This window comes from Macaca thibetana, chromosome 2, assembly GCF_024542745.1.
Source record: "Macaca thibetana thibetana isolate TM-01 chromosome 2, ASM2454274v1, whole genome shotgun sequence".
Taxonomy (NCBI): domain Eukaryota; kingdom Metazoa; phylum Chordata; class Mammalia; order Primates; family Cercopithecidae; genus Macaca; species Macaca thibetana.
The window spans coordinates 35,051,215-35,067,063 of record NC_065579.1 but is presented as its reverse complement, the minus strand read 5'-3'; the positions used below and the strand labels follow the sequence as shown (position 1 = coordinate 35,067,063).

The 15,849-nt window shown below is 41.1% G+C and overlaps 1 protein-coding gene across 1 annotated transcript in view; it reads right to left on the bottom strand.

Moving 5' to 3' along the window:
• ACP3 (acid phosphatase 3) overlaps positions 1-15,849 on the bottom strand; it is a 55,340-nt gene that overhangs the window by 5,927 nt on the left and 33,564 nt on the right. Inside the window, exons 9-10 of the mRNA XM_050777981.1 lie at positions 15,176-15,279; positions 11,112-11,281 (exon numbers count right to left, since the gene is read on the bottom strand). Of these exons, the coding sequence (XP_050633938.1) occupies positions 11,112-11,281; positions 15,176-15,279 (274 nt within the window). The remainder of the gene's footprint in view (positions 1-11,111; positions 11,282-15,175; positions 15,280-15,849) is intronic.

Here is a 15,849-nt window from a genome sequence, read left to right as displayed (position 1 = left end):
ATGATCTCAGGGTCAAAGGAAATTCTGAATGCTCAACTGCAATCAACTGGATCTAAAAGAAATGAAATCTTTCAATTCTTAAATTTGATTTTTAGGTAAATATTTGTTAGAGAGGAGATCTTACGCACATTTTATCTATGGCAAACATTTCTAGCATAACTGTGTACTATTGCTAATATGCACCTGTATTTACATATATTCCTTTGATAGCTGACCAGTAAAAGCAGATATTTGGGGCCATTTCTTAATGAGATGCTAAATCATTATTTCATCTGGAAAGTTACTCTCCTACACACGCACCCTAGTCCACTATAGTATACACATCAGAAATACCAGTTTGTACCATCTCTAAATGTATGTCTTTTCATTGTAAAAATGTAGGGTTTCTTGTTGGCTTAGGCAATGGGAGAGCAAACATCCCTCTGATCCCATCACCTCTTTCTACAGAACCCTAGTGCACCATAGAACACAGGTGAAAATCACTGACTTCACCTGACATTATCATTAAGAGAATGAGGAAAATAAGAAGCAGAGCAATGAGATAATCTGGTTACGGTTATTGGGGTTGGGATCTTATCAGTCTCATGATTTTAAAAACCATCTATTCAGTAATTACTTCCAAATATAAATCTCCAGCTCTGACATCTATCTTAAGCGCCAGACTCATATATCCAATTGTATACCTGATATGTTTCTTTAGATAGCTAATAGGCATTTCAATCTCAAGTCCAAAACTGAACTCTTGATCTCCCCATCCTCATTCTCCACACCAAATCTGCTCTTCCCAGAGCCTTCCCTCATCCTTGTTGATGGGAACTCCCTTCTTCTGTTGGCTTAGGATAAAACTCTTGGAGTCTTTTTAAACTCCTTTATTTTTCTCACAGCTGACGCTATCAGCAAATCCTATTGGTCCTACTGAAAAATATATTCCAACGCTGACTTCTTTTCGTCTCTGACACCACTCTGCTTTGAACCACCATCATCTTTTGCCGGGATCACTATAATGGCCTCTTAACTTGTTGCCTTGTTTCTATCTATCCTTTCTCCTTTGTAATTTTTTTTTTTTTTTGAGACAGAGTTTCACTCTGTCACCCAAGCTGGAGTGCAGTGGCATGATCTTGGCTCATGCAGCCTCGACTGCCCAGGCTCGAGTGATCCTCCTACCTTACCCTCCCTAGTAACTGGGACTACAGGCATGCACCCCCATGCCTAGCTAGTTTTTGTATTATTTGTAGAGATGGGGTTTTGTCATGTTGCCTGGGCTGGTCTCGAACTCCTGAGCTCAAATGATCCATCTGCCTCAGCCTCCTAAAGTGCTGGGATTACAGATGTGAGCCACCACACCTGGCCACAAGGCCACAATCCTTTTTTTGGCGGGGGAGATGGAGTCTTGCTCTGTTGCCCAAGCTGGAGTGCAGTGGTGCCATCTTGGCTCACTGCAACCTGTGCCTTCCAGGTTGAAGGGATTCTCTTGCCTCAGCCTCCCAGTAGCTGGGATTACAGATGCCTACCACAATGCCTGGCTAATGTTTTGTTTGTTTGTTTTTTGTATTTTTAGTAGAGACGGGGTTTCACCATGTTGGCCAGGCTGGCCATGAACTCCTGACTTCAGGTGATCCACCCACCCACCTGCACCTCCCAAAGTGCTGGGATTACAGGTGTGAGCCACTGCGCCTGGCCCACAATCCATTTTTAACATAGCAGTCAAATGACTTCAAGTCAAATCATGCCACTTCTCTCCTTAAAACAAAGTCTGCAATGAATGCTCATCTCAATCAGAATAAAAGCTACAGTTCTAATGATGATGGTTTATGAAGATCCACATCATCTGTCCCCTCTGAGTCCCCTCAGATTTCTTCTCCTATCACTCTACCTTCACTCACTCACTTCTGGCCTCATAATCCTTATGCTGTTCTTCAAACATGCCAAGCAGGCCTGCCTTAGTGACTTTGCTAAACCTGTTATCATGGCCTGAATGCTCTCCCACACATCCCGTGCTTTCTTTGCCTAAATCTCATCTCCATGAGACCTTCCCATTTAAAAGTGCATCTTGTACATCCTCCTTCACTTCCACCCCATATTGGCCATTGTGATCCTCATCTTCCAAAACACTTATTATGCTTATTATTTGTTATCTATCCCTCTCTCCTTCTAATAGAGTATAAGCTTCACAAAGGCAGGAACTTTTGTCTTTTTTATTCATGAATGTATCCCAAGCACTCAGAACAGTATCTGACACATAACAAGTACTAATAAATATTTGTAGAAAAACATAATGACTTGGAACTTATAAGTTCCCAACTCTTAGCCCAGTATTTTCTGATGATGCCAGGATGCTTCTTAGCATCATGAAAAGGTGACTTTAAGTTATACCCTGAGAGACAGTCTCATTAGAACTGCAGATGGATTTAATATAAGTTTAAGTGAACTAAATGAAATAGAAGAAGGAAAGAAAGGACTCAATGGAAATGAGGAAGGCAGATACTAGTGATCCTTAAAAATCTATTTTCATGGCTGACTCTGTATTTAGAAATTTATTTTCAGTTATTTTTATGGACTGTGTTGTCATAGCAGTCCGATGGAACATGCTTTTCCGCTCTTTAACTTTCCTTCTTTCCTTTCTAGACATGTGGTGGGCACACATGTACCAGGTAGGCTGTGCTGGGTGCTGAGTTTCCATAATCTTTGCCCTTGAGGAGCTCAATGTCTAGCAGGAGAACCAGATAGATAATTACAAGATACTGTGATAACTACTAAAATGGAGGTGCAAAAGAAATGCTATTGAAACAAAGAGAAAGTTGCAGTCAACAGAGTGTATTCTATTTGAAAGATAAAGAGTTTGGAAAGTCTTCTGAGAATTGAGCTGGCCTGCCAGGTGAGTAAGACTTTGCCATGAGACAGAAAGAGTTTCACAAGGGCATGTTTAGGACGTAATGAGGAGTTACATGTGACTGGAATACAGACTTCAGGGAGGTGAAACCATATGGGTAAATGGGGGGCCAGTTTTTTTGTTTTTGTTTTTGTTTTTGTTTTTTGAGATAGGGTCTCACTCCATTGCTCAGGCTGGTGTGCAGTGGTGCAATCACTACTCACTGCAGCCTCAACCTCCTGAGCCCAGGTAATCCTCCCATCTGAGCCTCCCGGGGGAAGCTGGGACCACAGATGCGTGCCACCATGCTTGGCGAATTTTTTTTGTATTTTTTGTAGAGATGGAGCCTCACTATGTTACCCAGGTGGGTCCCAAACTCTTGGGCTCAAGTGATTCTCCCACCTCAGCCTCTAAAAGTGCTGGGATTACAGGCATGAGCCACTGTGCCTGGCCAGGGGCCAGTTTTTAAAGTGCTCGGTTTGACATGGGGCAAACAGAAGTCATCAGCAATTATTACATATGGAAGTGATAGAGCCCACTCTGTGTTTGTTTGTTTGTTTGTTCTGAGACAGAGTTTCACTCTACCGCCCAGGCTAGAGTGCAGTGGCACAATCTCGGTTCACTGCAACCACTGCCTCCCAGGTTCAAGCAATTCTCCTGTCTCAGCCTCCCGAGTGGCTGGGACTACAGGCGTCTGCCATCACGCCTGGCCAATTTTTGTATTTTTAATAGAGACAGGGTTTCACCTTGTTGATCAGGCTGGTCTCAAACTCCTGACCTCAGGTGATTCACCCACCTTGGCCTCCCAAAGTGCTGTGATTACAGGCATGAGCCACTGTGCCTGGCCACCCACTCTGTGTTTAAGAAAAACAAAGCTGTGGAAAAGATAGGATGGTGGAGATACGTTAGGCCTGATAGAGAATTATTGGAAATACCTTTAATAAGACACTGAGGGCTTAGAACTGGAACTGTGGCCCTGGGAATGAAAAGGAGGGAATTCAAGAGATGCTCCTGCAGTAGAATTAACAGGCTTTAGTAACAGGCTACGTATACTGGTAAGGGAAGAGCTGTGGTCAAGGCAATCTCGTGGCTTCTTGTTTGGGTGACTGAGAAGATAAATTGAGATTGGGACCACAAAAAAAATTGTTTTGGAGTAGAGAAGATAATTTATTTTGTCTCCAGTGTGGGATTGAGACAGGTTATTATCTTGATAGAGACTATCAGTAGGCAGCTTGACAAAACAGGTCAAGAATTCTACAGTTAGATGGGGAAATAAGGATTGTAGACATAGAAGACAGAGGCCTGGGTATACTGGCTCATACTGAATGTGGAATGGGGAACCCGAGAACAAAGAAAAGACTCAGGTGAGTGCACGTGCTTTCTCTCCCTGTGATATTTATTTATTTATTTTTAAATGATATGCTTCTTTGTACTGTAAAATATTTCAGGAGTTTGGCAGAGCATTGTCCTAGACACTGAGAAAAGAGAACATGATCAATTGTATCTTACTACAAAGAGATCTAGTACAGGTAATGACTGAAAAGAGTCCTCTTAAAACAAGAAGCCAGTTACAGCATCTGTCCTCTCCCTAAAACCTTTCCATGAGCACAACAGCTCAACTTGACCTGTGGAGCACTTAGTGCTTGCCTCTGCAGCCTCAGCCGTCCACACATTCACTAGCCTTTTTCCAGTTCCCAAAGTGCTCTATGCTGCCTTTAGCCTCTTGGCCTTTATGCATTCTCCTCTTTTGTCTGTAACATCTTCCTCTCTCCTCACCTCCATTCACCTGCTTAGTACAGTTTCTCCTTCAGGTTTCAGTTTGAACATCACTCCTCCGAGAAGCCTCCTCTGACCCATTAGGCTAACTGCCTGTGCTGTATTTTCTCCTGTATGCCTTTCATCTAGAATTCACCATACTTTGCTGTTAGGGCTGATTTAATTATTTATTTCCTTGTCCACCCCTCCTTTCTCCATAAGGTCTGCAAGCCATATGGGGACAGTCTTCTTGTCTGCTGCTGTTTACTCGGCAAGCTTAATGCTTGATAATAGGAAAATATTGAGTACATAATAGGTACTCGGTAAATCTATGGCTTATTAAATAATCATGTATCTTGACCCACCAATCCTATTTTTGGAAATTGGTCTAAGAAAGTAGTCTATAAGACACCGTGGAATGAAAAGTGAGTATGATATGGTAGAAATAGGATATTGGAAAGTGTTCGGCTTGAATCCTGATCCTATTACTTGTGGCATGTTATCCTCTGAGGTTCAGTTTTCTTCTCTGTAAATTGGGGATACTAATAGCTGCTTCACAAGGAAAGAAAGGCCACTGAATTAGACACTGACGGCTTTCAAAAGAGAAGTTTTAAAAAAAAGAGATGACAGAAGGGTGGACATAATTTTATAGAATAGTTAAGGCATAAGATGGATGTAAGAAAATACTACAAGAGCATGCAAATCATTAGTTCAAGAAAATTGGGATTGAAGAGAGTGAGGTGGAATAAGCACTTGAGGGTGTTTTGATGAGAGGATATTTGGGCATTTTCATAGTGTAAGGGAAGGAGCCAGTGCAGAGGAAGAAAGTGAAGTTAGCCAAAAGATTCCCTGGGGTCCTGAGGAGACTGTGGAGATGGGCTCACACTCACAGTGAGGTCAGCCCATGCAGGAGGAACATGGTTTCCTGAGGGACAGCAGCAAAGGAAAGTTAAAGCTACTGAGACATTTTTGAGGTTGTGAGAGTAGGACTTAAAAGACTTATCAATGGATTGTCTTGCTTATAAGAATAAAGAAAACAAAATGGAATCAGACATTTGGGACAAACAGGCCTTCCTGCAGGGAGTAGGAAAAGTGTTCAGTAGAGGTGAATACATTTACCAAGAAACATTGACTCATTTGAGGATAGAACAAAATGTCAACATTCATCGTTTGAAATGGTGACAATAGGCTTGGACTTTTGCTTGCTTCAGCTCTACTCACAGATCAGAATGAAAAAACCATGTGACTGACTGACTTGATCTAGAGGCTTAGGTATTGGCGTGGTGAGCAATGTATGGGATAGGTCAGCATTATAGCTGTCAGAATTGCCCAGGTTTAGGGCAGTACTGGAGTGAGGAGCGAATCGGAGCATACCAAAGCAAGTTGCCAACGTCTTTAGCAAATGATGAGATATATTCCAAGAAACTGAAGATAATGGCAACAAGAATGAGGAAACAGGTGTTATAATCAGAGGGCCTCATCTTTGAGGGAGGAGCAGTGCTGGATATCATTGAACAAAGGATATGATTGAACAAGGGCTTTTAATAGCAATGGAGGAACAGGAGAATGGCAAAGCAACTATGCTGAAAACAGAAGTCAAATAATAGAGACATGTTGGCACATACAAATGTGTAGATGGCCAATGATTGGGTCTCTACAGTATAGTCACTTTTGAGGCTCATTCATAACTTCTCTCTCTTATTTATAAATAAACTGAGTTCCAGGCTTCTGACATCTGAGCCCAGCCACAAGGAAGTCAGGCCAGGTATGCAGGGCTGAACATGTATTCAGTTAGCAAATAGTGATTGAAGGCACAAGGTTCTAGGCATTGTCTACTGGCTAAAGACTAAAGAGGAAACATGGATAGTTCCTGCCTTTAAGAAGCTCAGGGTTGAATCTTGGGCATGTGTATTTGTGCTGCAGATTCTCAGCTTTACAAAGATAATGAGAGAAAACTGGGACTTCCTACCAGTAAGTCTCCTTCTTGTGAAATAATTAGAGTTGAACATTGAGATAGGGGGTGGGAGAGCACTAGTGAAGAAAGTCCGAAAGTGTTAGTAAAATTTTGAAATTAAAGAAGCAGTTTGACAAATTTTATTATTTTCAAGCAACGTGCTACGGCCTTAGACTTGTGAATTTTCCAGCAGACTCTGGTGAATTTAATTGATATGATCTGGAATCTGGTTAAGTGAGTCTACTGGCACTAGCTAAAAACACTGCTTATAGTTGTGGGTAGAATTTCATGGGTGGAACCCCCTACTCTAAGGAGTAGGGTTGCAAAGTATCTTGTATATATAGGACATATCCTATATTTAATGATTTTTGTCTTGCTTCCTGTATCGGCTTTTTCAGAACATCCTAAGTGTCCTGTATTCTGTTTTTTTCCCAATGAATTACAAAAATTTGGCAGTTACAGCCATTTGTCAAATTTATCTAGGCATCCTGTACTTTTATTTGCTAGATTTGGTGGCCCAACTAATGAGCTACTCAACCCCTACAGCCTTCCATGTTTCAACCTTCTCTGTAACATCTCTCTTCTAAGGTGAGTGACCACCCAGCCTAATGGGCACTTCTTATCTCAGGAGTTTCCCAACATTGAATGAAAATCTGTCTCCCTGACATTTTTACCTGCTGTCCCTAGCATCTCTCTTTAAGATTATACTGAATAAATCGAATCTTTTTCTTTACAGAAGTTCAAATATTGAACTCACTGTATTAGAGGCCACATCATGTCACAGACTCTTAACAAACTTTCTATGAGCCCAAACCAGTGGCGTGCTGGTAAGATTTGTAGCATTTAATTTCTTTGGTGAAAATACTCCTGCCACATTGGAGCTGCCCAAGTGAAGTGGCTGAACTGAGAGTTGGGAACTGATGTACACATTCCACTCTTGAGATCTGTATAAGCGGGCTGCAGCACATCAACCCTTACATTTTTCTTTTTATTAACATTTTTTGCTGCTTAATCATATTTCACTCTACCTGCATATTAAATTGTTATTTGTGTTTTAAGGGAAAGAATTCTACAAACATATCACAGGTAGATTTGACAAGAGGAGGTGAGAGACTATAGAGAATGAAGAAGAGGGTAAGGTAAAAAATAACTCTTAAGTTACTAGATATTGCTGCTCATCAAGATAGACAAGAGTAGGTTCAGGGAGAAAAGGTAACCACTTTATTTATTTATTTATTTATTGAGACAGAGTCTCGCTCTGTCGCCCAGGCTGGAGTGCAGTGGCGCGATCTCGGCTCACTGCAAGTTCTGCCTCCCGGGTTCACGCCATTCTCCTGCCTCAGCCTCCTGAATATCTGGGACTACAGGTGCCCGCCACCACACCCAGCTAACTTTTTGTATTTTTAGTAGAGACGGGGTTTCATGGTGTTAGCCAGGATGGTCTCAATCTCCTGACCTCATGATTCACCTGCCTCGGCCTCCCAAAGTGCTGGGATTATAGGCCTGAGGCACTGCGCCTGGCCAAAGGTAACAAATTTATATATTAATTGGGCAAATATTTATTGAGCACCAATCCATGCCTGGCATAGATACTTCTAGGTACTGAGGACAGATAGAGCAGGGAACAGACCAGATAAAATCCTTGTGGAGTTGATATTTTATCTTTTTAGAAATGGCCCATTGAATGAAACCTGTGGGACTTTCTTTGGAGACTGAACCTTCTGATGAGTAACTCTCCTCTCCTTTCCAGCTTTAAGGCACTAGGACATTTGATAAATACCTTTCTAGTACCTTGCACCACACCATTAAAGTTCTCCATCCAAACTTATTTTTTATTTTTTTAGACAGAGTCTCACTCTGTTGCCCAGGCTGGAGTGCAGTGGCACGATCTCAGCTCACCGCAACCTCCGCCTTTGAGTTCAAGCACTTCTCCTGCCTCAGCTTCCCAAGTAGCTGGGATTACAGGCATGTGCCACCAAACCTGGCTAATTTTTGTATTTTTAGTAGAGATGGGGTTTTACTATGATGACCAGGCTGGTCTTGAACCCTTGACCTCAGGTGATCTTCCCACCTCGGCCTCCCAAAGTGCTAGGATTACAGGCGTGAACCACCGCACCCGGCCTCAAACTGATTTTACATAGTGCAGTTGCTACCTTCCTCAGAAAGCCTTCCCTGACCTTCCTTACTTCCCCCACTCCAAATCTGGGTAACTCTTGTTCCCACAGTAACCTGTGTAGTCATAAGACATAGCTCTGGTTTTTCTTTGTTTGTGTCTCTTTACTCCAGTATGTGTCTCTTTACTTCCCTAGTATATTGTGCACTTCCTGAGGTGTTTCCTCTGCAAATTCCATCTTAAATAGATGAGGCAGAGCCATCCCCAGCTTTGCCTTTATCGGAAGTGGTAAAGTCCAAACTACATTTTCAATGTAAAATGTTCATTTAAGCCAGTCAAATCATTTTACTTTATATTAATATTTTCCATCTTGTTATACTAAAACAAAAATCCCAGACACAAAGGGAGCTCCTGAAATCTGCCTAGAGGAATTTTATTTTAATTAAACACACACATACGTTTTTTAAAGTTCATTATAAAATCCATGCTTTTGAACTTCCTAATAATGACTTTATTCGCTGTTTTACATTTGGCTCACTGCTAGAAGACAGTTACAAGCATAAGAAATGGACCCAAGGACAGACATTTACTTGGGAAGGAAATAACACAAAGAAGCGTATCAATCGATGTCTTTGTCAGTCATGTGACCAACCAGGAACGGGGGTGGCTTTGCTCTAGATTCTGGCATCCAGTAGAAACCGTCTCTAGAAACCATCTCATCTTTATCCATAATGGTAATAGAGCACGGTGTTCTCTAGACACATGTAGATCTGCCACATGGCAAAGCTCTAAGACTCTTAAGAATGTCCTTTGAACATGATTTCTTCTTGCAAAGTGGGCAGTTTCAGCAGGACCTGTAAGTTTGCTTAGGTTCTGAAGATACCGGCATTAAAGACTTAGACTTACACATTCCTTTTGTCCTCCTGACATATTTCGTAACCTCACTCTCAACATTCCAATAAGTTTTGAACTTGGAGGCCCTTAGAACATAATTACATTTCTAATAAGTTTTGAACTTGGAGGCACTTAGAACATAATTACATTTCTAATTTTGTTTCAGTTTGATATGTGTCACTTCCTTCCTTCCTTTTTTTTTGGTAGAGACAGTGCCTCACTATCTTGACCAGGCTGGTCTTGAACACACCAGGCCTAAGTGATCCTCCTGCCTCAGCCTTCCAAAATGCAGGGATTACAGGTGTGAGCCACTGTGCCTGGCCTATACTTCCTTTCTTAAATCAACTATTGATTGATTGATTGATTGATTGATTGATTGAGACAGGGTCTCAGTCTGTTACCCAGGCTGGAGTACAGTAGTGCACTCTTGGCTCACTGTAGCCAAGTGATCCTCCTTGAGGACTATAGGCACACACCACCATGCCCATCTAATTTTTTGTATTTTATGTAGAGACGAGGTTTCACCATGTTGCCCAGGCTGATCTTGACCTCCTGAGCTCAAGTGATCCTCCCATCTCGGACTCTCAAAATGCTGGGATTATAGGTGTAAACCACCATGCCTGGCCTTAAATCAACTTTAGAGTCAACATCTATTATCACTGGAGCTTCTAGAGAAACTCCATCATGTGGTGCTCTCTTTCCTGATGTGTTGTGCTCAAACAGCTTGTTCTCATCAGATGACTTATTTGTTATGATGTCTATACTTGTTAAGAGCTGCTATATGTATTACATACATCAAAGTTTTCTGTAAAGTTTGATTTTTGTTTCTATAAAAGGAAAATAAATGTTCCAGGACCAAGGGACACAAAGAGTTTTAAAATTTTTAGTTCTATAGCCTCATATATTTTAACAGAAATATAAAAACAGATAGTAGCAGTTTTCCAGTGGAGAAAACTTTCCAGATGTCTCCACTGTATCTCCTTTCTTTGCCTCTCCTTGAGAGAAGGCTGGAACTGATGGGTAAATTGGTTTTTTGCCCATCAGCCTATTCACATCTTTCCTTCCTTGCTCCTACCCTAGATTGTGCAGTCTTTTTTTTTTAAATCTGTTCCATTTCAGACATTTAAAGAACAGCCTTATCTAATCCTGCTCAAGCAAAATCTCAGAATCCTTAAATACAAAAGGTCCTGTGTGGCCAGTCATATAGTTTACGGCAACTCTATGAACTTTGACCTAAGTTTTATCTCTGATTATATTTGGGACTGCTGCCCCTTTACATTAACACTGAAAAACAAAACAAAACTTAGGCAAGTTTTACGGCAAGCTGGGGAAGGGGCATGTGAAGAGGTAGGAATTGCCTGAGGTTGGGGGTCCCTAAAACATACAATAATCACCCAAAGCCCATTTTCCTCAAAGCTGGGGGTAATGGCTAAAGTACGTTTTCAAAGCATCATCTGCCCTGAGAAAGGGCAGCTATTCTTTCTGCAGAGATCTCTGTGCACACTAATCTGTACTGTCCTCAGTACCTTGATGGCTGCTTGTGGTCATACACTCCGTGGACCAGTCTTGAGGGATCACAGGGCCAACCAGCTCAGCAAACCTCTCCAGAGGACAGCTGGAGCTGCAGCCAGGTAGCGTGAGCAGATACGGCTCGTGCTGCGTCTCATTCCGATAGTACATCTCCACAAAGTACTCCCTGGCAGACAAAGGCAGAGGAGAGAGCTCTGTTAGTTCTGTGTTGTTGAACTGCCACTGAATTTCTTTCCACCTGGACTATTACATGACAGTTGAGGGACTAATGGAAAAACTTATGGGGAGATTTTAGCCAATTTAGGTGTGTAAATGGGGAGACTGGGGCAGGCGGGACAGATTTGCAGGGTGGAAATGGGAGGGCTTGTTTGTTAGATGAACAGGGACATAGGAGGTGGGCACCAGGATGCAAAATCAGAGGAGGTGGTGAGAAGTGATGGTTGCAGGGAGCTGGGTGTGACTTTGAGCCTTTGGATAAGAAGTGGGAGGCAGGTGGGGGTGTTGGGTTTTCCTTCTCCTCCTCCCTTCTTTATAGGCTTCTCATTTACTCCTTTTTTTTTTTTCTGTTTCTTGAATATTTCTTTCAGTCCTTCTTCTGAATGTATCTCCCCTCTCCTTAACTAGGCCATAAACATGGAACTGAATAATACATAACATATGTGCTTGAATATATAGCAAGACTGTATCAGAAAATTATTCCTCAGAAAAAAGATGTGGGTATGTGTTCCAGTCCTTCCATTGTGTCACATTAAGGAGAGCTCTCTCAATGCTTAAGCTCAAAAAAATAAACAACCCCCCCCCCCAAAAAACAACAATGTACTATTTGGGAAAGTCCAATGGTGTAAATTAACCTCAGTTAAACCACCATGAGTTGCTTATGGAAGCCATTTGCTAATCAAGGAGGCAGGAGGGGAACTCAGGTAGGATTTAGTGATCCTTCTTTTGGTGGTAACCTTCCAATGGCTACTTTTGGATGTCATTATAAACAAGCCTTTTAAAACATCACTTTAAAAAGCCATATAAACATAGTAACTGCAAATATTCACTTATAAGATGTCTATAATGCCGGGTGCGGTGGCTCACGCCTGTAATCCCAGCACTTTGGGAGGTTGAAGCAGGCGAATCACGAGGTCAGGAGATCAAGACCATCCTGGCTAACATGGTGAAACCCCGTCTCTACTAAAAATACAAACATTAGCTGGGCGTGGTGGCACATGCCTATAGTCCTAGCTACTCAGGAAACTGAGGCAGGAGAATCACTTGAACCTGGGAGGCAGAGGTTGCAGTGAGCTGAGATCACACCACTGCTCTCTAGCCTGGGCAACAGAGCGAGACTCCATCTCTAAAATAAAATAAAATAAAATAAAATAAAATGTCTATAAAACTTACAAAAACCTCCCTAATATTATATGAATGGATGCTTATATCTTGGAATAACTTATAATAAGCTTATATCTTGGAATAACTTATAATAAGCTTATATCTTGGAATAACTCAGTAACAGCATCTTCTGTCTTAAGATGATATGGCCTAGATGATCAATACTCCATCAAACTCCATTATTCTCTTTCCATAGAATTGAATTATGGCTCAGAAGTGACCACATTGCCAAGACTCCCTTGTACCTAGGTGGAACCAAGTCACTAATTTAGCCAGTAGAAAGTGAGTAGAAATGATATGTGTCTCTTTTAAAAAGCTGACGTGGTTGATAAGCAGGTTGCTGCCTTCACCCTTTCATTCCTTTCTACAAGCTGCCTGCAAGTGAGCATGGCACTCTTGAAACTGTAGGTCCAAAAAGGGAACCCTGGGTGCCTGAATCACCACGTGTGAATCCCATCTATTAATGTACACCTGCATTGTACTGTTAGATAAGTGTGAAATTAACTTTCATTGGGTTAAGCCTTCAAGAATGTGAGGTTCATCTATATAGAAGACAAAATTACCCTTATTAGTGAATATATGTGGGAAACAATTTTAAAAGACTCAAAATTGGCTTTAGTGGTGAAGACACAAGCAAAAGATGCATACAAAGAGTTTAGATAAAATCATTTTATAAAATGTAAAAGTGAAACAAAGCAATATTAACTTAATGAATTATTTTATATAGTCTATGATTTTAAATCTCTATCTAACCCAAAATTAAATCTTTAAAGAATATTTTTAGCTACCTTTTCTACAACCTGAACAGTTTACATATTTAAGGTGGCTGAAAATCTAAAATATTCTCTCTTTCTGTCTCTCTCCATATCTTCTCACAAGACAATGTGAGATCACTTCACAGCCAGGATCACCATAAGCAGGCTTAGACAGAATTTATTAACTCGAAGCCTCCTTGTTCCTAATTTAAAAGCAATCATGTTTAACCTTTGATATTCCCCTAGAGTGCCAATAAAAAAAAAAAAATCCTAATATAGCAACAAATTGGTCTTGACCTTTATGTGACCCTTGATTAATTATTTTCTGTACATCACTGGCCCTCAGTTGAAAAAATACTCCATACTTGATTCATAATATAGATTTAACTCAGGGTGGTAAGAGAAGGCAATTCAGTGGGAGAAAATGCTTCTGTGCATCCAGAAAGCAAGCTCTGGACCACTGGGGTCCAGAAACCAGAAAACAGGGAGGCACAAGTAGAGTCAGTAGCTTCTCTTGTCTTATCCCAAAGGAGATGGTGCCTGCTCCTGAAGCTGATCCTGGAATTTGGTTGGATTTATTAACTCTGTGCCCAGAACTGGCCTTTTGAAGGGCAGACTTGTGCTGGACTTGTTATTAAGAGAGGGTTGTATGTCACTAGTCCTTTCATTCCCATTTTCTGCTCTATTTGGCCAATCTCCATTTTGTGGGTCTTATCTCTCCACTCTGACTCTAGATATTTGAGAGCAAGGTTAACTAAGACCACATTTTAGTTCTAGTTCATTGTGCCTGACACCTAGTTAGAGGTTCAATAAAGAATGTATCTACCATTCTCTAACTGTGCAGAACTCTCTTTGTAAGCAGTGAAGATATTGGTTGAGAATGAAGTCTCTGTGCTGTTACTTTCTTACTCTACAAATTCAGGGGCCAGAAAGTTACATCCAAGACTACAAAATTTGCGAAATGAAATACAGGGCCCATTGCTTAAACATTATTACAATTTAAAGATGGCAACAGCAGATCATTAAAACAAGCATGGGTTCTTTTGAGCCAGGTCCCCATGTAACTGCAGTCAGGTTGGGGTGCGGCTATTGTGAAAGCCTTGAAGGAAAGGCAAAATAGATCTCCCTGACTAATCCTGAAATAAACTCTGGGGTCACTGCCTTAACTCAGCCCTTTCCTTGCTCTTATTTCACTAATAATATCCCATGAAGTCTGGTAACTTGTCCCAAACACCTCCTTCTTCTCCTCCCAATGAGAATGTCATTGTCACAGCAGATAAACATTTTTGGCATGACCTTGGCTGTGATAATCAATTCTTCCCCAGTTTTTCCAGGACATTCCTGGTTTTAACAATGAAATTCACATGTTCTGAGAACACCAGATTTCATGGGTCAATTCTGGGTGAACTGGGACACTTGGCTACTCTAACTTTGACCCTTCTAATGCGTTTTCAAGATAAGCCGTGGTCATCTGGTGAGGACCACACCAGGTCACAAAGAGGTAGACACCAGTTAGAAGTTTAAGAATCTTGACTTGTGGATATGAATCATCAGAAGCTGAATGAATATGTTTGAATTCTTTAATTTAAAAGATATTATATAACCATCAATAAATTTTTCTCTTGCCAAGTATATATATAATACAAGCCTACTTCTTAGAATACCTTAATTTTTTTAAAAATGTAATTTCTATTACATAGGCTATTTCCCAAATTTTTCATCTACTGTGCATGTTATTTTCCAGTAAAAGTCTTCATGAAAAAGAAAAAAGAAACATGACTAGCAAAGAGCTTGTTACCACCATTCTTCCTTCTGAATATAAAACCAAATCAAAGACAAACAGGCACACAACCCTTAACCCAAAATAATAATAATGAAACCTAAGGTCCAGTGATACTGGTTTTGAAAAGCACTTAGTCACTTACCCCTTCTCAAAGTACAATTCCATCAAGTGGCAAGCAGCATAGGGAGGAAGGAGTCCGTTGAAAACATCTAGCGCCACCTGTAGGCCACTCACAGTAGTGTCATGCTACAGAGATTGAAATCAATTTTATCAAGCCTGTTCAGATTCACATTCAATAGGTATGAAACACTTGTAGAGCACCATGATGGCTTCTGATTCAATTCAATTTCCCATGCGCCCCATAATGACTTAATAAGTAGAGAAGGAAAGATTTTGGTTGCGTATTAGCGGTGTGCTAGGCAGTACGATTTAGATATGTATCATTATTTCCACTTAAAAGATGAAGAAATTGGCTGGGTGTGGTAGCTCATGCCTGTAATCCCAGCGCTTTGGGAGCCCGAGGCAGGCGGATCACTTGAGGTCAGGAGTTCGAGACCAGCATGACCAACATGGTGAAACCCCATCCCTACTAAAAAAAAAAAAAAAAATGCTGGGTGTGGTGGCGTGGGCCTGTAAATCCAGCTACTTGGGAGGCTGAGACAGGAGAATTGCTTGAACCCAAGAGGCAGAAGTTGCAGTGAGCCAAGATTGCACCTCTGCACTCAGAAGGTGACAGAGTGCAACTCCATCTCGATAAAATAAAATAATTTAAAAAATAATAATAAAAGATGAAGAAATTGAGACCCAGGGAAATTA